Source organism: Myxine glutinosa, chromosome 8 (genome assembly GCF_964187855.1).
Source record: "Myxine glutinosa chromosome 8, kmMyxGlut1.1, whole genome shotgun sequence".
In the NCBI taxonomy this organism is placed as follows: Eukaryota; Metazoa; Chordata; class Myxini; order Myxiniformes; family Myxinidae; genus Myxine; species Myxine glutinosa.
Window position 1 is genome coordinate 76882598 of NC_136268.1, and position 25109 is coordinate 76907706.

Consider the following 25109-nt stretch of genomic DNA (forward strand, 5'->3'; position numbering starts at 1 on the left):
TGGTTCATTTTCTCCAAAACAAAACTTCTCACTTGTTTCGTTTTCTCCAAAACAAAACCTCTCACTTTTTCATTTTGTTCAAAACAAAACTTATCACATGTTTCATTTTCTCCAAAACAAATTCACGAGCCTCGATGTTGTATACAAAAAAAAACAAAAAAAAACTTCTCACTTGCTTCATTTTCTTCAAAAAACTTCTCACTTTATTTCATTTTCTCCAAAACAAAACGTCTCACTTGTTTATTTTGTTCAAAACAAAACTTCTCACTTGCTTCATTTTCTTCAAAAAACTTCTCACTTTATTTCATTTCCTCCAAAACAAAACTTCTCACTTGCCTCATTTTGTTCAAAACAAAACTTCTCACTTTTTCATTTTGTTCAAAACAAAACTTCTCACTTGTTTCATTTCCTCCAAAACAAAACTTTGCACTTGTTTTATTTTGTTCAAAAGAAAACTTCTCACTTGTTTCATTTTCTCCAAAACAAAACGTCTCACTTGCTTCATTTTCTTCAAAACAAAACCTCTCACTTGTTTCATTTTGGTTCAAAATGAAACTTCTCACTTGTTTCCTTTTCTCCAAAACAAAACCTCTTACTTTTTTATTTTGTTCAAAACAAAACTTCTCTCATGTTTCATTTTCTCCAAAACAAAATGTCGCACTTGCTTCATTTTCTTCAAAAAACTTCTCACTTGTTTCATTTTCTCCAAAACAAAACTTCTCATTTGTTTCGTTTTCTCCAAAACAAAACCTCTCACTTTTTCATTTTGTTCAAAACAAAACTTCTCACATGTTTCATTTTCTCCAAAACAAAACCTCTCACTTGTTTCATTCTGGTTCAAAACAAAACTTCTCACTTGTTTCATTTTGTTCAAAATGAAACTTCTCACTTGTTTCATTTTCTCCAAAACAAAACTTCTCACTTGTTTCATTTTCTCCAAAACAAAACCTCTCACTTGTTTCATTTTGGTTCAAAACAAAACTTCTCACTTGTTTCATTTTGTTCAAAATGAAACTTCTCACTTGTTTCATTTTCTCCAAAACAAAACTTCTCACTTGTTTCATTTTCTCAAAACAAAACCTCTCACTTTTTCATTTTGTTCAAAACAAAACTTCTCACATGTTTCATTTTCTCCAAAACAAAATGTCTCGCTTTCTTCATTTTCTTCAAAAAACTTCACTTGTTTCATTTTCTCGAAAACAAAACTTCTCACTTGGTTCATTCTCTCCAAAACAAAACTTCTCACTTGTTTCTTTTTCTCCAAAACAAAACCTCACTTTTTCATTTTGTTCAAAACAAAACTTCTCACATGTTTCATTTTCTCCAAAACAAAACTTCTCACTTGCTTCATTTTCTCCAAAACAAAACTTCTTACTTGTTTCATTTCATCCAAAACAAAACTTCTCACTTGCTTCATTTTCTCCAAAACAAAACTTCTCACTTGCTTCGTTTTCTCCAAAACAAAACTTCTCACTTGCTTCATTTTCTCCAAAACAAAACTTCTCACTTGTTTCATTCTGTTAAAAACAAAACTTCTCACTTGTTTCATTTTCTCCAAAACAAAACTTCTCACTTGCTTCATTTTCTCCAAAACAAAACTTCTCATTTGCTTCATTTTCTCCAAAACAAAACTTCTCACTTGTTTCATTCTGTTAAAAACAAAACTTCTCACTTGCTTCATTTTGTTAAAAACAAAACTCACAAAACTTCCCATTGTGTTGAATTACAATATGTTCTAAAGGGTTTCGTTAGTTTCTAGGCTCTGCCTATTTCATATTTAATATCTCATGCCAAAAGGAATGGACATGGGTGCGATTTTATATAATTATGTATTCTTATTATTTTTATAATGGTTTGCCTGCCTGGCAGTCGAGCAAAATTTAAAATCATTCCAAACAGGACCCTTTTTTTTCTTTTTTTTTTCTTTTTTGTATACAGAATTGAAGCTTGTGAAAGAGCTAACATTTATCACACAAAAAATACCAATCGAACAGACACATAAAGTATATAATAAGGGGAGCGGTAGACAAGATGGGGAGAGAAGGGGAAGCACACAATCACAACATTTGAGAGCAGGGACATCGGGAGATCTGTGGGGGGAGGGGAGGCGTGGGAAGGGGAGGGGGGGTTGGGAGAAGTATAAAACACAAGGACACTGCAAGGACTTCCAGGAAAGAAGTTGGTATTTCAAAAAAGTGCATCTGGGGTGAAATTAGCGGAGGTAGAAAAGATCAAGGTTTTGGATGGGGGAAGATAAGAGATGGTGGTGAACAGCTGTTTTAAAGACCTGGAGGGAGGAGTGGGATTGAAGAGAGTGTGGGAGTTTGTTCCAGAGCCGGGAGAAAAGAGGAATGAAAGAGTGAAGGTGAGCAGAGAGTCTTGATTTTGGCAGTTTAACCATAAGAGGTTAGGCAGATCTTGTGCGACCTGTAGGAATATTTGGGGGACAGAGCCCAGAGAGAGCTGGGGGAGCAAGGCCGGAGAGGAGTCGGTAGAAGACAGAAAGACCACCAACCTGCCTGCGGTGAGCAAATGAAAGGCCCTCGGAGTTAGCTTCATCGTGGGAGATTCCAATGATTCTGAAAGCTTTGGTTTCAACAGCGTGAAGACGAGCTAGGTGAGAGGCAGGAGCACCAACCCAGAGGGGAGAGCAGTATTCCATTGAGCTGCAGATGAAAGCCTTGTATGTGGTGAAGGTGAAACTTGCTGTTTTTAAGGACGTTATAAAGGGCACAAACAGGCATGAAAAACGAAAGCAATGTGATAGGTAGGGTAGAGTAAAAGACGGTGCATCTTTGACCGTAAACTTCTGAAAAAAAAACAAAGAAAAAGTTTCTTTTCTGAAGTCTTTAAAACCTTTATTTTATTTCAATTGAATTGTATACTTAAACACTGTAGAACACAAATCGCATTACTTAACCAAAATTATGGTGCACGTTTTTTGCAAAGTCAATGCTGTTCGTTTCCAAGTATAAAGTGCATGAAGTTTTGAGATTCTCTTTTTGTCTTTGTATGGCAGTATGGACTCGTATCTGGCACAGTCTTGCTCTTTCAAGCCTCAGCATAGAGTTTTTCAAGAGCAAGTCTTCAAGGCTTCTTCAGATTGCGCTTCATCTTCTCCCACAACCTCATCCCTGTCTTCTATTTCGCCGCCGCTGCTGTTGCAAGGACAACCTGACCACTTTGGAGGTAAAGTTGAGTGACCCATTGTATACTGTTGCATAGATGAGCAGATAAGATTATGGGGTGAAGAGGTCAAAAAGGTCAGAGGTCCCGTTAGTTTAAAAATGTTACCGTGCTAACCTGTGAACCAGTGCTGGTATTTTGACTAATCTTTGTGTGAGTATAGGATGCAAAGATAACTGATTAGATGTTGGCATCAAAGGTCAGAGGTCATGTCATGGAAAAATGTGATACTTGAGAACAGCTGAATGGATTTAAATCAAGCTTGGTACAAGTCTTATTACCCTGAGCTCGCGAAGCGAAAAGCGGGGTTAAGCATTCATGTGTGCCGTGTGCCGTACGTGTCTGCATTGAAAAAAAACATTTTCTCGGCAACCGGTGGTCCGATTGACACGAAATTTTACCAGAGGAGCGCCTCCCTCTGTAGAATTTTTTTATTCTTAATTATGACGTCATCGGTCACGTGATACGGACGCCATCTTGGAAAAACGTTACACCTCTATATCTCCCAAACCACTCAATGGAAAAAATTGAAACATGGCTCATTGTAAAGAACTCCATATGGGTAATAGGTATTGTTAACAATGACGTCATTGGTGCCATAATTATGACGTCATAATTCGACATGGACAACGCTTAGTCTGATCAGTTTGAAATTTATTGAGCATTATCTGTGCAACAATTATATTAAACAATATAAACTTATGATGTCATCGCTCACGTGGTCTGGCAACCATATTGGATCAAAAAAAATGTAACGTTCAAAAACAGAAGACTTGGCTCACACCAAGTTGACTGTGCAGGGTAAGTATTGTATGGATACCATCTAGTTATAATGGAGCAAACACATGTGGGTATGTATGAGTGGCCACAAAGTCCCAATGCACGTAGTTGTAATTTTGTTAGAATTTATCTGTATGCTCCCCTCCATTCTTCGCACAAATTTGAATTTTTCTCCATGTTCTTCTGGACGTCTTTCAAGCTTGGGGTTGTGGGATTCATAAAAGCAGCCCCTGACAGCTGTTTTGAGGTCTTCAACTGTTGTTAGGCGGAGAAGAGAAATCTCCTCTTTCACAATGCCCCAAAGCGAGTTGTCACATGTTAAGTCCAGACTTTGAGGAGGCCACACTATCTCAGATCTACGTCCAATCCATCGTCCACTGAATTTGTCGTCGAGACATTCTCTAACTGCGAGAGCATAATGTGCTGGTGCACCGTCTTGCAGGATAGCTGTTGCCTTGAGACCTCTCACACAGTTGTGGAACAAACCACGTCTGAAGCATGTTCAAATAAGCAGTGTGATTGACACTTGTATCGAAAAAATATGGCCCCATCAAGTGATCTTCTGAAATTGTTGCCCACATCATGACATGAGGAGGATGCTGTTCAATTTCCTCATAAATTAATGAGGATTTTCTTTGTACCAAAAATATACATTCCTGGATCGATTGCTGAGGTAAATAACACTCATCCTAAGAAAAATACGCTTCGTCTTGATTTAATGGTGGGAAATCGCTGCAGAAGAGCCTTGCTCTAAATAGAGTCAAATCAAGGACACTCCCTGTTGAAAAAGTGTTCTTCTCCCATGCCCGCATCATGTCGCGCGTAGGAGCTGGCTTATCGAAGAGTCTGCGAAAATCTCGTCCATATATCTTTAAAACTTGCTCCTTCTCACACATGGTCGTGAACCAAAACACAAGTAATCTCTCTTCTATCGTGTACTTACTGGTGTCCATCATGCTGAAGCCGTACTTGGAAAACAAATATGTAACAGAGGACACACTATTATGCATAGGAACTTAGTGGCCACTCTATGTATATTTGTGACCAAAACATCTTCTTCAAATTTTTTTTAACCATGTTTTATATATATATATATATATATATATATATATATATTGTTGTGGATATGAGGATTGTGTTTTTTTATTGTTTTTTTTTTATTATTATTGCTTTATTCTGGACCCTCCTGCCTCCAGTCTGTTGTATAAAGGTCAAAGGGCGTTCCCGTAGTTAATTCCATAAAGCATACACGAAGGACACCATATATCCCTGTTCAGTAGTTATATCCTTATTATGTGTATTAGGCTAAGGATTTGTCTTCCATTAATTTAAATACTCCATTGCACCAAGTGAAATAAGAGTAGATCCCCTTTCATTCACATTCCCCTTCCAACAATTGCCAACTGTTCCCTCCGCGACTCCATTCGCCACGAGGTCGGCTTGGAGAAGAAGGGGGAGGAGCTGCCGACTCCTGGGCGTGCCCGCCCATCGTCATCAAGGGCGGAGCCAGACGGCCGTGCCGACCAATCAGGGCCGAGGCGAGCTGACCGATGGGCGTGTCCTGGACACCAGCGGCTTGATCGCTTGAGGCGCTATATAGAGCGCGCGCGAAAGCCTGGAAGTTGTTGTTGGACTAAGAGTTGGACTGAGTGGGATTAAGAGTTGGACCAAGCAAGAGAGGAAGTTGTTGGACTGGGTTGGACTAAGAAAGAGAGAGGAGAGAAGGGGCGAAGCGAAGCAAAGAGAGAAAGAGTACTGGAGTTTGTGAGAGGGAGAGAGAACCCGTCACGCCAGACCCCCCACCAGCAGCGTTGGCTCCACCAAGCAGCTCCGACCCGTTACCCCGCGCACACGACAGGATCGGTGGCATCGGCGGCCGTCGAGGTCTAGCCCGACGTCCCGTGCGGGATGAAGCTCCAGCCAGCTCCGTGCCTTCCTCCCCCTCCAGCCACCCACCTCCTGTCATTCCTGCCTGCAATTTCCCCATTCGTGTACGTGAGTTTGTTCTGTGTGTCTTGTCCCAGGGTATTAATTAAGCCTGTTTAGATAAGCTAGCGATTTTCACTTTCTCTGATTTCTTCTGTAAATTTTTTTGTTATCCTTCCTTCTCCTTGGTTTCTTTGATTGTGTAAATAGTAGGAATAAATTTAGTAGCATTTCAAACCTTTTTGTCTCTTTCTTCTTCTTCTTCTTCTTCTTCACAGCCGTGTCGCCTTTGTCTTTTCCCTATTGAATATCTGTGGCGCGATTTTGGCCAACGTTCAGGAATCGGGTTAGTCGGGGTAACTGTTCGGGCACGGCAGCCATCCGCACGGCAAACAACATCCTAGCCGCGTCCGTAACTAACTATATATATATATATATATATATATATATATATATATATATATATATATATATATATATATATATATACTAGCGGGGTCACCCGTGGGAATCCCACGGGCATGGATGTGTGTGACATTTCGACATATTGAGTTATATGCTGCACATTCATTTTTACAAAATGGTTACTGGCAAGTCATCAGATCCAGAAATGGTGTGAATTTAGTTATTTCACATAATATGTGACCCCTCACTCCTCTCCACCTGACACTCTCCTGTCTCCACCTGACACTCTCCTGTCTCCACCTGACACTCTCCTCTCTCCACCTAGCACTCCTCTCCTCTCCAAACCCTCACATCCCTCTCCTTTCCAATCCCTCACCTCTCCAATCCCTCACACTCCTCTCCTCTCCAATCCTTCACACGCCTCTCCAATCGCGCCTCACACTCCTCTCCAATCGCGCCTCACACTCCTCTCCAATCGCGCCTCACACACCTCTCCAATCATGCCTCACACTCCTCTCCAATCGTGCCTCACACTCCCCTCCAATCACTCCTCTCCAATCGTGCCTCACACTCCTCTCCAATCACGCCTCACACTCCTCTCCAATCGTGCCTCACACTCCTCTCCAATCGCACCTCACACTCCTCTCCAATCGCGCCTCACTCGCCTCTCCAATCGGCTTTCCCCGTCTCGTTTCTCTCCTTTTTCTCCCGTCTCGTTCTTTTTCTTGCTCCAAATCGGCCCGTCGGAATCGGAAATCGGCCCGTCTCGCCCGTCGGCCCGTCGGAATCGGAAATCGGCCCGTCTTGCTTTTGTGCTTGTGCGTAAATAAATTGTGTTCATGACACCATTTCTGGTGTTGGGCTAGCGGCTAGGGTGCCGGCTTAGGATCCTGGGTTCGAATCTCGGTCGATCGCCGAATTAATGCCAGGGGGGTTGACTCAGCCTGTCATCCTTCCGAGGTCGGCTAATTGAGTACCAGTTCACTGGTAATTCCCTGTTTGTCGTTGAAGGCGGCAAAAAGGGTTGGCGTCAGGAAGGGCATCCGGCCGTAAAACATTGCTTCAAAAAGGGGACAAAAAAACAACAACTACCACGGTCCCCGAAAAGGCCAACCCCCGCTTTGCGGGGAAAAATGGCCTCTAAACGGTGGTTTTTACACCATTTCTGGATCTGATGACTTGCCAGTAACCATTTTGTAAAAATGAATGTGCAGCATCTAACTCAATATGTCGAAATGTCACACACATCCATGCCCGTGGGATTCCCACGGGTGACCCCGCAAGTTTGCATTGACGTTCGTCGATGGACTCGTTCGCCCGTCTCATTCGTTTTCTTGCTGCATCCTGTTCAAGTCTGCGTTCTTCATCGATCGTCTCATTCATTTTGGAAATAGAAGTTTCCACGCAGCGCATGAATTGTCACGATCCTCAAGAGGAATTTGTCTCGTAATCATCAAATGATAAATGGCAAGTAAATTATATTGTGGAAAATTAAAGATTTCAAATAAACCTATTTAAAGTGTATTCGCACATAACTAATTTTAAAAAACGAAGAAATATCTCTCGGTAATTTCCTGAAACATATTTTACTTCCGGCTAATAATGTTGAATTAAATAAAAACGAAGAAATATATGTCGGCATCATTGTTGACGTTTTTGTGACGACTGTCATCAAACGAAAAAGTAATATATCTTAACGGAAAAGCAAAAGCGAATTTTTAATATATATCGACACGTTGCTGTCGGTGTCATGTTGGGCGGTGTATGATACACCATGACGCGATTTTTAAAAATATATCTCTGCATTTTCCCGCGTGTGTGGAATGTTCTCAATTATTGCTGACACCGAGTCCAAAACCATCGATAAAAATGAAATCATATGGTGAGTTAGATTGGAGATAAAGGCGTGAGAGAGACTCAATGGCCTTGAAGTTGAAGTTACAGGCGTTTGAGAATTCATTTCGTTCTATAAACGGCAACTTTCATTGGATTTCCTTCCCGTTTTTTTTCAACCGAGTCGAAAACTATGTTAGCGACTGTGAAAAATGAAATGATATATCGAATTTTTAATATGTATCGACACGTTGCCGTCGGTGTCATGTTAGGCGGTGTATGATACACCATGACGCGATTTTAAAAAATATATCTGCATTTTCCCGCGTGTGTGGAATGTTCTCAATTATTGCTGACACCGACTCTAAAACCATCGATAAAAATGAAATCATATGGTGAGTTAGATTGGAGATAAAGGCGTGAGAGAGACTCAATGGCCTTGAAGTTACAGGCATTTGAGAATTCATTTCGTTCTATAAACGGCAACTTTCATCGGATTTTCTTCTCGTTTTTTTTCAACCGAGTCTAAAACTATGTTAGCGACTGTGAAAAATGAAATGATATATCGAATTTAAAATAGATATCGACACATTGCCATCGGTGTCATGTTGGGCGGTGTATGATACACCATGACGCGATTTTAAAAAATATATCTCTGCATTTTCCCGCGTGTGTGGAATGTTTGTGGAAAATTAAAGATTTCAAATAAACCTATTTAAAGTGTATGCGCACATAACTAATAAAAAAAACGAAGAAATATCTCTCGGTAATTTCCTGAAACATATTTTACTTCCGGCTAATATGTTGAATGAAATAAAAACGAAGAAATATATGTCGGCATCATTGTTGACGTTTTTGTGACGACTATCATCAAACGAAATAGTAATATATCATAACGGAAAAGCAAAAGCGAATTTTTAATATATATCGACACATTGCCGGCGGTGTCATGTTGGGCGGTGTATGATACACCATGACGCGATTTTAAAAAATATATCTCTGCATTTTCCCGCGTGTGTGGATTGTTCTCAATTATTGCTGACACCGAGTCTAAAAGTAAAACCATCGATAAAAATGAAATCATATGGTGAGTTAGATTGGAGATAAAGGCGTGAGAGAGACTCAATGGCCTTGAAGTTACAGGCCTTTGAGAATTCATTTCGTTCTATAAACGGCAACTTTCATCGGATTTTCTTCCCGTTTTTTTTCAACCGAGTCTAAAACTGTGTTAGCGACTGTGAAAAATGAAATGATTTATCGAATTTGATTTGAAATAAAACTGGGGGAGAGCAAGACACCACGGGCCTACAAAACAGGACTCAAAGCTATGCGAGTTAATAAAATGGTGGATATTTGTTTATAGCCACTCCCAGAATGGGTGGAGCTATGGGTGGAGCTACTCTGCAAACCGAGTAAGCCACACCCCGGACAGACACCCAACAGATAGACAGACAGACAGACAGAATCATCTACGGCTATTATAATATAGATATATATATTCGGGCCCAAGGAATTATATATATATTATATTATATATGTATTCATAATTATATATGTATTCGGGAATATATATATATATATTCGGGTTAGATATTCATATATATATATATATATATATATATATATATATATATATATATATATATATATATATATATATATATATATACATACATACATACATACATACATACATACATACATACATACATACATACATACATACATACACACACACATACAGGGTGAATCAAAAGTAGCGCCAGCGCCCGATTTCTGTTTTTTCGGCTGTCAGATTCCCTCTGGGATGTCATGTTGTTAATAATTGTCTTGCAGATTATTAATTTTCTTAATTTATTTGTTTTTGTTTTTATTTTGCAGGTTATTGCTGAGAGTTTGGAAAGTTACTGAATTTGCACCAAATTGAACCATGAATTACCTTTCAATGAATCAACGCATTGCGGCCGTGAAACATTACTGCAAATGTAATGAACAACCAACGATGGCGGCACGCCGTTTGGCACAGGAATTCGATATTAACCCACCCCAAGGAAGAAACATACGATTGATTGTCGAGAAATTTGAAGCAACAGGGTCGGTAGCCACTGCAAAGAAGTCCGGTCGTCCGAAAATGGCAACGAATGTAGCTAAGGCTGAAGAAGCCATCAGTAGACTGGAACAAAGTCCGCAAAAGTCAACTTGCCGTTTATCTGCAGAGTTGGAAGTGAGCCAATCAAGTGTTATCCGTATCCTTCACCAGAAAAACTGGAAACCTTACATTCCACGCTTACTGTATGCCCTTCATGGTGGAGATGACGACCGCCGTCTTCAATTTTGCGAAGAGTTCTTAGCTAAACTTGACGAAGAGGACACAATGCTAGACAACATCTGGTGGTCAGATGAGGCATGTTTTAAGCTTAACGGCACAATTAACAGACACAATTGTGTGTACTGGGCTGCGGAGAACCCAAGAGTGACAGTTGAGAAGGAGGTAAATTTACCTGGCGTGACAGTTTGGGCAGCCATATCTCCATTAGGGATAATTGGACCCTTTTTCTTTGAGGGATCTGTCACTGCAGAAATTTAACTGGATATGCTGCAAACCTTCTTTTGGCCCAGGGTACAAGATCAGGACTGTTATTTCCAGCAAGATGGAGCTCCACCTCATTATGGACGTCATGTTCGTCAGTGGCTTGATGAAAACTTTCCCGGAAAGTGGATCGGCCGCCGCGGTCCGATCGAGTGGCCGGCACGCTCCCCAGACCTTACACCTCCAGATTTCTTTCTTTGGGGGCTCATGAAAGACCTTGTTTATCGTGAAAAGCCTCGTACCATTCAGAATTGAAGGCTCAAATCACTGCAAAGTTTGAGGAAATTGATATCGAACTCTACAAGCATGTGTGCCACTCTGTGCCTGCTCGGCTGCAATTGTGCATCGATCACGAGGGAGGGCACTTTGAAAATTGCAAGTAAAACAGCTTGGTACACTTCCGTAATAATTTCCCCCCGAATAAATGGTTAGATAAACATGTCATTCATTTATTTCTACCTTCTTGTACACTGTAATACAAATGGCAAACAAACAATCAACTGACAGAAATATATATATATATATATATATATATATATATATATATATATATATATATATATATATATACACACACATAGCTGGCGCTACTTTTGACTCGCCCTGTAGATGTTGAAACCTAAGTGGACAGGAATTGCCCCTTTGAAGTTCCTGTCCACTTGGTCTTCGATTAGTTTATCATTTTTGGAACACTGATATTCGTTTTTTTTTTCTTTGCTCATTCATCATGTACAAGTAAAAGGTAAGAAGTTGTTATAATAGCTTTGAACGCCTCTCGTATCTGTATGTAACCTTGGGCTCTTGCACTTTATGCACAACAGGCAATGACTTCATTTTGATATAAAAATAGTGTTTGTTAAATAATGAACATTTATTTTGCCAAGCAACAATATCTTTTTGACTTGCAGGTGGTGAGAATCCATGTTTGCAAGAGCATAAAGTGGTGGGCGATGGTGGAAAAGCTGAGCCACCAGAGTCACAAGCACGTAGTCGCCGGCATAGATCGGGGAAGCATATCTCACGCAAGAGCAAGCGATGTTCTACCTGCATGGCAACAGGTTGTGTCTTGGGTGCTGTGAGTGTAAACCCAGCCTGCGTTTCTCTCGATCAAGATTCCAGGCAGTCACATTATGCTGAGTGTGTACATCATCGTGGGAGAGAGTGCTTACGGGAAGACAGGTGAGAACTTGTGAAATAAGGTGGGAGCAGGGAGGACAAGGGAAACATGTTTGTCTTTTCTAGAACAACAATAACTTGTGATTATGCAGTCATCTGATTTGTGATTGGTGTATTCTGTTTGTGCCTCCACAGTTGAAGGTTAGTCATTATGTTTTTGGATTGTCTGTCCTCCATAGTTTTTTTTTTTTTTTTTTTTTTTAAAGCTCATCTGGACTTCAGTCCAGTAAGCTTATGCGACCGAGCAGTGTCCGTAGGTCAGTCAGTGGATGAGTGAATGAGTCCATAAACACTTGTCATTATCGCTTGAACCAAACACTATTTTGATGAAATTTGGCCACAAGCCTCATATCTGATGCCTAACGAAGGTGTATTGACCAGATCAAAATCTGCGCTTATTAACAGGTTCAAATAAGGTCTACAACACTAAAAAGAAATCATGCCCTAACCTACAGTGGCCGCTAAAACGATTACCTGCAAACATGTATTGCTGTGTTCAGTATCGAGAGAGCTTTCATTCAACCAATCATGTGACCAGATTCTGCACATTAACAAAATTTCGATATTTTATGACGTCATGACTGTTGCTCCTGATCCAGGTGAGCTTCTTGCAGGTCCTTATATTCTCTCCAATCTCCAATCCAGGTGAGATCCAGAATTTTTAACCGTCCTATTTTATGTTACCATGATACCATGTGAACCACTGAAGGGATTTCAACCAAACGTAGCACAAGCCAAGTGTGAACTGTAATACAAAGACTAACTGAATCCATTTTTTGGTTCAAAAGGGCAAAGTTCACGTGCTCCTCAATTGAAAATTATTTTTGTTACCCCAATAACTTGTGAACCACTTAAGTGATTTCAACCACACTTGGCACAAGTGTGGATTGTAATACAAAGATGAACTGATTCAATTTTGGACTATCAGGTGAAAGGTGAAAGGTCACAAAGACTTTGAAAATAATTTTGTGGACTATCATTTGAGTTAGAAGCATCTGATATTGTTTCTCCTACTTATCTCATTATATCTCTCACGCTGCCTCTCTCTCTCATATGACCTTCGATTTTTCATGATTTTTTTGTATTAATCGTCGAGGCTCATGGAAGAGCTATTGCAGTATGGCATGGAACAAAATGGAAAGGGGAGAGAACACCAACAGCAGAGTAGAAGTCAGAGTGAGATCAAGAGAAGAGGGAGAAGGACACATGGGGGTGAACAGGCTTCAACACAGCAAGAAGAGGCAGGGAAAATCAGGGATGAAAAGGAACAATCCAACCGGCAATTAACAAATGAAGGGAGTTTAGGGACAGTGGGGAAAATCAAAATAACCTTGAAAAGGGGAGTGCTTGGGAATGGGGTAATTTGGGGTATGAGTGAGGAACTAACTAACCCCAACAACCCTGGGCCTGGGTGGACCCCTCGCAATTTTTGACAATTTTTTTGCAACCACTGGGGAGTTCAAATTTTCCTCTCATGACCGACTTTTCTCTAGGGTCTTGCACACATTTTGATACCAAAATTGGACTTACCGTTCAGGCGTCACATGGCAATTTGTCCTAAAAAAGCATGTCCACAAAACTGCAATTTTTGCACATGTTAATGTACAACAAACACATGTGAATAAGGGTTACATGCATTAGAACACCGATGGTGTAAATTTATTTGCCTGTAATTTCTTCAAAAGTGCTTTAACATGTTGTCTAAGACCAACTAAATAATTATAGAACTATATAATTGAGCAATCATTCAACAAATTAACATCTCGTCGTTCATTAATTTTACCATCCATGCATGTGCAAATTTTCAAGTTCATCAGACCATTGACTGCCGACATCAGTCAGGGAAAGCTCAAAATCACCTAGTTCAGTTAAGGTTAAAGCAAGGGTCGTGAATATGCGACAAAGGGAATGAATACATGGAGAACGGGTATGGGAAACAGTTGGGAAAAAAATTAATCCGACGCTGTGACGCAGGGTCGCAATTAATAGAATGAACATGAAAACATACCCAGGCGTTACCACTCATGACGAAAAACAATGCACACAAACAGAGAACACAAAATCGACGGCAGCACAGATGAAGCCAGAATGATTACCTAACTTTTTGGAAGGACCAAGAGGACCATCCTTGATCCCACGCGAGTTGCTCTTTCACTTGTAGAATCAAGAGAAGCAACCTGGAAAATGGAAGCATGTGACCTTAAATTTTTCATGTGACATTTAATTGAGATCAAATATAAGTGGGATGACGTCCAACATGGGTGGAAGCATATCCATCGATTCTAGTTTCTGCTCTGATGAGCCTTGCAAGCCAATTCAGCTGGAAACCTATTGTTCTTGCTGAGGTCATTATTAGGGATCCAATCCTTACAGGATGGACACCCATTGATTTTCTTCTGTTTATTATTATTACGAGGGCGTGCCCGTACTATATATATATCTAAAATTATATCCCCCCCCTCTATTTACATGAAATGGTTTGGTCCAAAGCGAACGGCTTGCGAGTACGGTGACAATCCCCCCCCCCCCCTCTATTTACATGAAATGGTTTGGTCCAAAGCGAACGGCTTGCGAGTACGGTGACAATCCCCCCCCCCTCTATTTACATGAAATGGTTTGGTCCAAAGCGAACGGCTTGCGGAGTTTGGTAAAGAAATCGCCATAGCGTGCACAAACGCGCAGGAAAGCGAAGGAATCGCAAATTAGTTTTAATTAGTTTTAAAACATAGTTTAACGCCAACATAGCGGCAACACAGATTGCAACGTGAAATAAATGAATACGCTCTCAAATGTGCCGTCCGAGGCAGAGTCTGTTCGGCACGTTCGGCACACGTGATAGCTCGCTGCTCTCTGATTGGTTGAATCGTTTTTTGGACATAGCTCGGTAACTACTTGTCCGATTAATATGAAACCTTGAAAAGGCACATCCTCGGGTCCCCAGCAATATACCTGGCAAGTTTCAAGTATATCGGACCCGTGGTTGTCGAGAAACAGCGGTCACAGATATACAGACATACATACATACATACATACATACACACAGAGATTACTGGAATTATAGATAGATTCTACTGCAAGTTTTGGGGTTTTTTTTCCGCCTTCCAAATTCATTTTCTCGGCAACTGTTGGTCTGATGGACACAAAATATTCGCCATAGTATCCACCTTCTCATGTAGATTTTTTTTTTAGTGATAACTGTGACATCATAGGTCACGTGGTATGGCACCATCTTGGGGGGGGGGGGGGGGGGGAACGAAAAACTGTGCACCTCTATATCTCCGAGTCTGCTCCATGGAAAAAATTGAAACGTGGCTCATTGTTCAGTACTACCCATAGGAAATAACATATATTAATGATGTCATCATTGCCCTCATGATGTCATAATTCGACAAATATAAGACTTGATCTGATCAAAATGAAAACTCTTTCGCGCATGATATATGCAAAAAATGGATGGGAGAATTAAATTGATGTCATTGGTCACGTGATTTGGCAGCCATGTTGGATTGAACATAAACAACTTTAAAAATCTTCTCCTCCAGAACGGCTGACCAGATCGATGCGAAACTTCATGCACATGATCTACTAGCCTTGGGGAATATAGGGTGTTGTATGAATAAATCACAGGTCACATGGTCTGGCAGCCATGTTGGATCAAACAAAAAAAAAAAATTCTTAAACAGCTGCACCTATCGAAGTGAATCTTTTCAAATATCACCTAACACCAACAAAACAACAACAGGCATTTTAAGGCCATTTTTCCTGCGAGTGCGGCGGTAGCCTTGCTTGGGGTATGTTAGCCAAGGGGGTTAGCCATGACAATCTTCTCCATTTTGCCCTATTTTCTACATCCCCCCCTTGTTAACCTCCTTGCCCACATTTCTTCTTCCGCCACCTTTAGCCAAGTTGTTATCGGTCTTCCCCGTCCTCTACTTCCTTCTACATTCATTTCCATCACTTCTCACCCAGTCACTTTCATCCTTCCTCAACACGTGACCAAATCATCTTAACCTGTTTCTCTTCACAGCATCCATCCCAGGCTCTATTCCCATCATCTTCCACAATTCATCATTTGTCTTCCTCTCTCTCAACGATACTCCGCACATCGACCGACCCATTTGCATTTCCACCCTTTGTTGCTGCTCTATGTTCATTACCCATGTCTCGCTCCCATAAATCATAACACTTCTCACACATGCAGCATACACCTTTCCCTTCAGCTTCAACGACACTCCCCTCCTCGTCAGCACGCCACTCAGTTCCCGAAACTTCTTCCATGCATATCTCGCTCTCGCAACCGTCGCAGAGTCTGATCCACCTTCCCCATTCAGCATGTCTCCTCGGTAGCAAAATGTTTTCACACCTTCCAGCTTCACACAGTCTCCGAGATCCAACTCAACATTTCCTCCATCTGCAGCTCCCTCTGTGCACACCCTACATTTGAATGTAGCTGCCACACTGGTTAATGACCCTCTCAGACCACTACATTTTTGATGAACCCACTCAGCGCACATTGTACATTGAATGGAGTTCACTCCGCCACCCTTCCTACACACAGCACAGGGCCACTTCCCAGTTCTTTCCACCTCACCACATGCTTTACCACTTGCCATCACCTTCGTCTTTCCGATATTCACCTTCAGACCTTTTGTCTCCATACATTCCTTCCACTTGTTCATCTTTTCCTTCAGTCCATCCATACTCTCCGCAATCAACACCAGATCATGTGCATACAACAACTGCCACGGTGGACCGTCCTTTACGTTCCGAGCCAGCACCTCCATCACAGCTACAAATAGTCGTGGAATTGGTACCGACCCTTGATGCACTCCCACCTTCACCTCAAACTCATCACTGTTCCCGTCCTTCGTCCTTACAGCTGTTCGTACTCTCTTGAACATTGCCATCACTACTCTGATCAAGCATTCCTCCACTCCTAACTTCCTCAATGCCCATGTCAAATTCCCTCAATTCCTCAAATATCACCTAACACCATTGCTGCATTTTGCAAAAATTATGTCATCGGTCACATGTTTTGGCAGCCATCTTGTATCGAAAAACTAACCTTATCCAATCAACACTAAACTTCACACATCTCATCCGGAATCTTGGCGTCATCTTTGACCAAACCCTCTCCTTCGACAAATACACTAAACAGATCACAAAGGCAGCCTTCTTTCACCTGAAAAACATCGCCCGTCTCCGCTCATCCCTCTCCTCCACGGCTGCAGAAACCCTCATCCACGCCTTCATCACCTCCCGTCTGGACTACTGCAATAGCCTTCTCTATGGTTCACCCTCAACAATCACCAATAAACTCCAATACATTCAGAACTCCGCTGCCCGTCTACTCACCCATTCCCGGACCCGTGACCACATCGCCCCCGTCCTTTACAAGCTTCACTGGCTCCCCATCTCCCAGAGAATCCAGTACAAAATCCTCCTCTTGACCTACATAGCCCTCCATAACCTGGCCCCATCCTACCTGGCTGACCTCCTCTCCAGACACACTCCCACCCGCAACCTCCGCTCTGCTGGTACCAACCTCCTGACCCCCCCCCCCCCCCCCCCATCCGGACCAAATTCAGATCCTGGCCTTCTCCATCGCTGCTCCCACCCTCTGGAACTCACTACCTCACACCATCAGAGACTCCTCCTCACTCACCACATTCAAAACATCACTAAAGACCCACCTGTTCAGCACTGCATTCAACATTCAACCCACAGCATTTATCCCCTGACTATCACTTCTCCTTCTCCCTCCTTTTGCTTTAAATATTTCCCTATTGATTCTTGTCTTTTTGCAATTGTTGTTTTCATGTTTTGTTATGCATTATGTTTTGCACTCTGTCAAAGCGCCTTTGGGCTTCATGAAAAGCGCTATACAAAATAAATGAATTATTATTATTATTATTATCTTATATCCTACCAAAATAGAGCCAGTGTAAATTTATGATGTCATAGGTAATGTGGTTGGGTAGCCATATTGGATCAAAGTAAAATAAATAACTATTTCTCTGAAACAGCTGAAGCTATTGAAGTCAAACTTTACAAGTACGATCGAGTCATCAAGGGGAATGCATGTTTAAAATTTCAACGTGATCGGTCACACAATTTGGCAGCTAGAATGTTTTAATTATTTGAAGATAAAACCTTACAATTTAATCTTCTCCAAGATCGATATGAAACTTCACGCACATGATCAACAAGTGTTTTGGCATATATATTTGACTAGCAGAAGTGCCCGGCATTGCCGGGCGGGGGAGGGGGAGGGGAGGGGAACGGGGGGGGGGGGGAAGAGAGGGGGGGGGGAGGGGAGAAGAGGGGAGGGGGAAGGGGAGAGGGTAGGGTGGAGGGGGGAGGGTAGGGGGAGGGGGAGGCGTTGGGGGGAAATGGAGGGGTAGTGGGGAAAGGGAGGGGGAGGGGGAAGGTGAGAGGGTAGACGGGAGGGGGGAAGGGTATGGGGAGGGGGAGAAGGGGAGGGGAGGTATATAGATGGTTACTGGCAATTGATCACATCCACAAATGATGTAATCCACACAATTTATGTACTTTACATAACGTTAATAGGAATACATGGCCGTGTAGATGGGAAATAGTTTGTTTGAAATAAATCACAAATATCAGATGAAAGTTTTTAAAATTTAGAACTATTCTCACTCAGAGTTCAACATCACCGCAATATTACGCGGTTGCTTCAACGTTTTCTGTGAATTATATGTCATCATTGAGATTTTTTTGGATTTTTTTTTTTGAAATGAGATTTTTATATTAAAAAAAAAGCATCAGAACAGCTGTGAAAAAGCATCAAAACAGCAGTGAAAAAGCATCAAAACAGCAATGTAAAAGCATCAAAACAGCAGTAAAAAGCATCAAAACAGCATTCAATATATTTTCACTTTTACGTTTTGGCTAACTCGCTCGCGAACCTGACGAAGATCCTGAGCGAGGATCGCTACGCTACGCTACGTTATGCTAACGCTACGTTAGCTATGCTATGTTCGCTACGTTATGGCTAAAAATATGGATCTAAAGATGAAAGAAAAAAAAAACCTATGTGGTGTGAATGGCAATGTTCCTCGCTGAAATGTGAAAAAACGCAATCGCTTTTCGCTCTGAATTACGTGCGAACGCATAACTGTGAGATTATGGCGGCGAGGATGGAACATCACGTGATCGCTCTGAGCGAATCAGCGCGCTGCTCTGCCACGGGCTCAGATTCCGTGTATAATATTCCTCGCTCCGTTACGCTATGTTCGCTACGTTATGGCTAAAAATATGGATTTAAAAGAAAAAAAAAAAAAAACCTTTAGAGGCCATTTTTCCCCGCAAAGCGGGGGTTGGCCTTTTTCGGGCACCGTGGTTGTTGTTGTTTTTGTTGGTCCCCTTTTTGAAGCGATGTTTTACGGCCGGATGCCCTTCCTGCCGCCAACCCTTTTTGTCGCCTTTTACGACAAACAGGGAATTACCAGTGAACTGGTACTCAAATAGCCGACCTCGGAAGGATGGCTGGCTGAGTCAACCCCCCTGGCATTAATTCAGCGATCGACCGGGATTCGAACCCAGGATCCTAGGATCCTAAGCTGGCACCCTAGCCGCTAGCCCAACACCAGGCTAAAAATATGGATCTAAAGATGAAAGAAAAAAAAACCTATGTGGTGTGAATGGCAATGTTCCTCGCTGAAATGTGAAAAAACGCAATCGCTTTTCGCTCTGAATTGCGTGCGAACGCGTAACTGTGAGATTATGGCGGCAAGGATGGAACATCACGTGATCGATCTGAGCGAATCAGCACGCTGCTCTGCCACCGGCTCAGATTCCGTGTATAATATTCCTCGCTGAAATGCGCTGAGGTAAATATGAATAAAAAAATGGATCTCGTCAAATATTTTTAGGTAGGCCATGTCCTTCCCAGGCTCAATGGCCATGTCTATGCCAAATATCAAGCACGTGAGCCTCTCCGTTTAGGAGTCTATCGGTAACATTACACACACACAAACTGTGTTTTATATATATAGATAATTGAAACTTCATGAGTCGTCTGGTCTGGGGGCCATTTTAAAATTTATTTTGAATCTGACGATTAAAAAAAAAAATTATATTAATTGAATTTTTAAAATCCAATTCTTTATTCGGTTTTTAAAAGAGGACTTCATGAGTCACATGTCTAATCAAAGTGGGACTATATCAAAGCAGGATGTCTTTGTACCCGGACATCTCTGCCAGCAGTTATAAAGTGGCAGTTCTTGTTATTATTATTACTGTTATTATTATTCTTGTTTTGAAATCTGTTTTTTGCCCAGTTATGTATTCCAATTACAGAGATCATTTGCTACTTGCTCAGTTCCTCCAGGCTATTGCACAAGAGCCCTCTGTCTACGGATGGTGATGGTGGGGAACGCCTGTTGGAAGTACCTTTGGAAGAAAGAACGGCATCTTCTGATACATCTGTCGGAAGTGATGTGGATGGAGTTGCCTTACTTCTGGAGAGAATCCGGGCTCTACAGTACAATCTTGAAGAAAGGTGATTTTAATTTTCAAATTTTGTGTATTATTATTTGTATTATTATTAATTCCTTACCCGGAAGGTGGGAAGCGTGGAGATTTGCGATGGCACGCCATCGACTTCGTTATTATTACCCTCTGCCATCAAAGGTGGATGAGGGTTGTTTTCACCCCCGTCTGTCCGTTTGTTTGTTTGTCTGTCTGTGAACAAGATATCTCAAAAAGTTGTGGATGGATTCAGATGAAATTTGGCAGAGATGTAGCGTATGTGACACGGACGAAATGATTAGATTTTGATGAAGATCCGGCTAGTAGAATTTTTAAAGTGATTCTTCACCTTTGAGTAATGGGGCCAAAAACAATATATAGCATGATATTTCAAAAGTTGTGGAACTATGTGGATAAAAAAAACTTGTTGGATGAGTTGGTTCGGCCACAAGCCGATTAGATTTTGGTTCAGGTCCAAATCCAGATCCGGCCCATCAGTGGGATACAAAATGATACAAAACTGTTCAGTTGGCGGAGGTATACACTCTACCGAGTGCCGTTCTAGTTAATTCTATATTATCCTTCCACCGTTTTTGGACGTTTATTTTCTTTTAAATCTATTTTTTCTGAAACCAATTGTCCAATTGACACAAATTTTTCACCAAGGAGTAACTACTGATGTCGATTTTTTATATTTTTTTAACACAATTATGATGTTATATGTTACTAGCAGAAGTACCCGGCATTGCCAGGCGGGGGAAGGGAGGGGAGGGGGAAGGGAGGGGAGGGGGAAGGGGGGGGGAGGGGAATGGGGGGGGAGGGGAGAAGAGGGGGGGAGGGGAGAAGAGGGGGGGGAGGGGGGAGAAGAGGGGAGGGATGGGAGGGGGGAGGGGCAAGGGGGGAGGGCAAGGGGAGGGGCAAGGGGCAAGGGGGGAGGGGAAGGGGAGGGGGAGGGGGAGGGGAAGGGGAGGGGGAGGGGGGAGTGGAGGGGGAGGTGGGAGGGGAGGGGGGAGGTGGGAGGGGTGGGGGAGGAGGGGGGAGGGGGGAGTCAAGTCGGGAGTCATTGTCATCAATTGAATGTTGCATTTATTTTTTATTCCCTGTCAAGTGGCATTGGTCCCGCATTCCGAACCCGGAAGTCGGAAGTCATTGTCGTCAAAGTCGAAAAATTAACGTTACGAAATACGCTGATGACGTCATAATTTTAAAACCCGAAGGTTTTTTAAACATTTAAGGTGTGCTGTAGTTTCTCTGGGACGTAGTGATTCCGAATATGAAGTTGAAAAATTAACGTTCCGAAATACGCTGATGACGTCATAATTTTAAAACGCGGTTTTTTTAATTTTAAGGTGTGCTGTAGTTGCTCTGAGACGTACTGATTCCCGCATTCCGAACCTGGAAGTCGGAAGTCATTGTCGTCAAAGTTGAAAAATTAACGTTACGAAATACGCTGATGACGTCATCATTTTAAAACGCGACGTTTTTTTTAATTTTAAGGTGTGCTGTAGTTGCTCTGAGACGGACTGATTCCGAATATGCCTTTGGTTTTATTCTGCGATGAGTAGTTCTCGAGTTATAAGAGGACAAACAAACAAACAAACATACTTTACTGCTTTATATATATAGATGTGGCATACCAGCCATGCGAGAAACAAGGAAAAGCCTTAAACCTTATTATTTTCCAAAACTGCTCCATGGAAAATAATTGAAACTTGGCACATGTCCGCGATGAAGCTAACTCCGAGGGCCTTTCACTCGCTCACCGCAGGCAGGTTGGTGGTCTTTCTGTCTTCTACCGACTCCTCTCCGGCCTGGCTCCCCCAGCTCTGTCTGTGCTCTGTCCTCCAAATATTTCTGCAGGTCGCACAAGATCTGCCAGCAACCCTCTTATGGTGAAACTGCCAAAATCAAGACTCTGCTCACCTTCACTCTTTCATTCCTCTTTTCTCCCACCTCTGGAACAAACTCCCTCACTCTCCTCAATCCCACACCTCCCTCCAGGTCTTTAAAACAGCTGTTCACCACCATCTCTTATCTTCCCCCATCCAAAACCTTGATCTTTTCTACCCCCGTTAATTCACCCTAGATCCACTTTTTTGAAATGCCGACTTCTTTCCTGGACGTCCGAGCAGTGTCCATGTGTTTTATACCTCTCCCATCCCCTCCTCCCTTCCCATGCCCCCCCATCCCTCCCACAGATCTGATACTGCTGTTCTCTGCTGTTGTACTTGTGTGCTTTCCTCTCTCTCCCCATCTTGTCTCTCGCTCCCTTTAGCATATATTTTATGTGTCGGTTTGTTTTTTGTGTGATTAATGTTAGCTCTTACACGAGCCTCGATCTTGTTAAAAAAAAAAGAAAAAAAAAAAGTTCTCCCTGTGGGAGACGCTGACGATGTCATGGGTGACTTCGTTTTGATGCCATAATTGGATACATTGAACACTTTATCCGATCAGTATGAAGATTATTGAGGGTTATCTACAGATAAATTGTATCGGAGCATTAAATTGATGACGTCATCGGTCACGTGGTTTGGTCACTAAATTGAATTGAAAATTAAAACCTTTAAAATTCTCTTCTCCAGAACGGCTTACTATATCATGTCAAACTTCACACACATGATCAGCGTGTGTGTATTCTTTTTATAATTTCAACGTTGTGGATCACATCGTCTGGCAGCCATTTTTTAAATGATTTGAATCTGGGGTTTATTTTTTCTTATTTGAAAAATTTTAGTACAATTCTGAATTCAGTTTGATAAAGATGACCTCATGGGTCACACATCTGATCAAAGTGGGGCTGTATCAAAGCGGGACGGCTTGGAATCCGGCCATAACTGCCCGCAGTTATAAAGTGGAATGTGTAGTTATTATTAGCTCACCTGGAACGAAGTTCAGGGGAGCTTATGCGATGGCGTGTCGTCCGTCAGTTCATCCGTCCGTCCATCCGTAAACACTTGCAACTTCTTCTCCGAAACCGCTGATGGGATTGTGACCAAATTTGGCATATTTTCTTTCTTCACTGAAATTACACACACAATTTCGATGAAACTTGACCACAGTCTTCACCACCTGTGATGTACCAAAGTTTGTTCACGGCATTAAAAAAAAATCAGGCCCTGAAGGGGTCTACGAGGGGAGGAGGGTGTTGCCCCCCAAAATAGGTATTTGCTTTCTTGTAAGGAACTGCACATACAATTCCGATGAAACTTGACCACAACGTTCTGTTCATCAGCAGTGATGCCCCAACGTTTGTTGGCGCCATTTAAAAAAATTGGGGTCAAAGGGGGTCTACGGGGGTAGGGAATGTTTTCCCTCCTCCTCCCCCCGCCCCCCCCCCCCCCACCCCTCACCAAAGTAGGTATTTGCCCTTTTCTCTGAAACTACATACACTATTTCAGTGAAACTTCACCACAACCTCAATCACCTGTGATGTACCAATGTTTGTTCAAGAAATTAGAAAAAGTGGGGTCTGAGGATGAAATGGGGCGAGGGGGGGGGGTGGGAGGGTTGCAGGTTGCCCCACCCCCCCCACTCCCCCAAAATAGATTTGTTTTTGTTTTTTGGGTTTGTTTGTTTAAAGTCTTATGATTTTTTGTTACTATGATTCTACATGCTGCCCTGTCTTCTAGCAACCATTGAAATTGGTTTAAAATACCTTTAGTCGGTGCAGTATACTGTTTATTCTGCCAGGTGAGTGCCGGGGGTATTGCCCCTATGTTTATTATTATTTTTCATTTTCTGTACTTCTTTGTTAAACCTAAGTCTATTTTTCATTTGAGGTAATTTAACCTTCATATTACTGACTTTACTTTGCAGTTACTTGCAACAGCGAGAGCAGCAGCTGAAACGCCGACGGCACCGCGTCGAACAATTACTTGTGTGGCGGGAGTGCCTTGACAAAGAGGAAGAGCAGATATTAAAGCTGGAGGATCGGGCTTTGGCAGCATGGAGGGTTGAGTGTCCCTCTTCATCTTCTCGGAAGATTCACCTTCCTGACCAATATTCGATACCACAACCTGGTGTTGCTTTGCCATCAACAGGTGGTGCTTCATCTATATTACAGGACTCTAATGGTAAATGGCAATTCCCTCCCCCATATACTCTCCACCCCTCTCCTCCCTTCCTTGCCACTTCACATTCGGGCCTCATGATTTTGATGGTTGATGCTTCAACTAAACCTGAGCAAGCAACTGCTATTTAATTTTGGTTGTTTGGTACAGGTCTAATGTGACATACTGTGTTAAGTATAGCTCAAATTCTAGTTACTACACTTTATAAAACGTTAAATGCTGTGTCCTTTGACAACCGAGCCCCGCACATGTTTTGTGGTTTCTGTTCTTGCCATCCTGCTTTAGGTACCATTTTAGTCTGAATAATTGCATACAGTGCAGCTAAGCTACAAGTGTGGATTATAAAGCAAGCAGAAGTTTCAAACTGTTATTTTAAATAATGTTTATACTCATTTGAACACTCGTTGCTATCGCTGTTATAATAGTCATGCTCCATTGTCAGATTTTTTTTTTTGTAACATTTCCTGTGGCATGACATGTGCTAGTTCCACAAGTTGGTGTTTTGGATATATTGACACCACATTTGTTATCAAGTTAATTTGAGGTATAGGTCTTTTTCGTGCAGTTGTTTTTTAATTGAAGTTTTAAAATCAGACTTCTGGCTTTTAACCTCTTGCGTTGTTTTTCATAATTTTGAAGTTTCCATACAC

The 25109-nt window shown here is 41.9% G+C and overlaps 2 protein-coding genes across 3 annotated transcripts in view; one reads left to right on the forward strand and one right to left on the reverse strand.

Annotated features, from left to right (window-relative positions):
• Positions 1-299: 299 nt before the first annotated feature.
• LOC144893383 (uncharacterized) lies at positions 300-1333 on the reverse strand. The gene is made up of 3 exons (XM_078783969.1): positions 1016-1333; positions 790-948; positions 300-595 (listed from the first exon to the last, which is right to left on the reverse strand). Exons 1-3 carry the CDS (start codon positions 1062-1064, stop codon positions 300-302), a joined length of 504 nt encoding a protein of 167 aa, XP_078640095.1. The 5' UTR covers positions 1065-1333.
• Positions 1334-2953: 1620 nt separating this feature from the next.
• Positions 2954-25109, forward strand: part of LOC137432603 (uncharacterized) — a 41419-nt gene continuing 19263 nt past the window's right edge. Inside the window, exons 1-4 of one of the 2 annotated variants that reach the window (XM_078783401.1) lie at positions 2954-3189; positions 11629-11899; positions 20241-20420; positions 24206-24462. In XM_078783401.1, the coding sequence (XP_078639527.1) occupies positions 3021-3189; positions 11629-11899; positions 20241-20420; positions 24206-24462 (877 nt within the window). In that variant the 5' untranslated portion in view covers positions 2954-3020. The remainder of the gene's footprint in view (positions 3190-11628; positions 11900-20240; positions 20421-24205; positions 24463-25109) is intronic. The other variant, XM_078783400.1, reaches the window with a different exon arrangement.

Coding starts and splice junctions, on each gene's coding strand:
- LOC144893383 (XM_078783969.1), bottom strand. CDS start 1,064: ATGAAACAAGTGAGAAGTTTTGTTTTGGAGAAAATGAAACAAGTGAGA. Junction 949..1,015: donor GAAAATGAAACAAGTGAGAA/GTTTCATTTTGA, acceptor AACAAGTGAGAG/GTTTTGTTTTGGAGAAAATG. Junction 596..789: donor TTTTGGAGAAAATGAAACAT/GTGAGAAGTTTT, acceptor AAAATAAAAAAG/TAAGAGGTTTTGTTTTGGAG.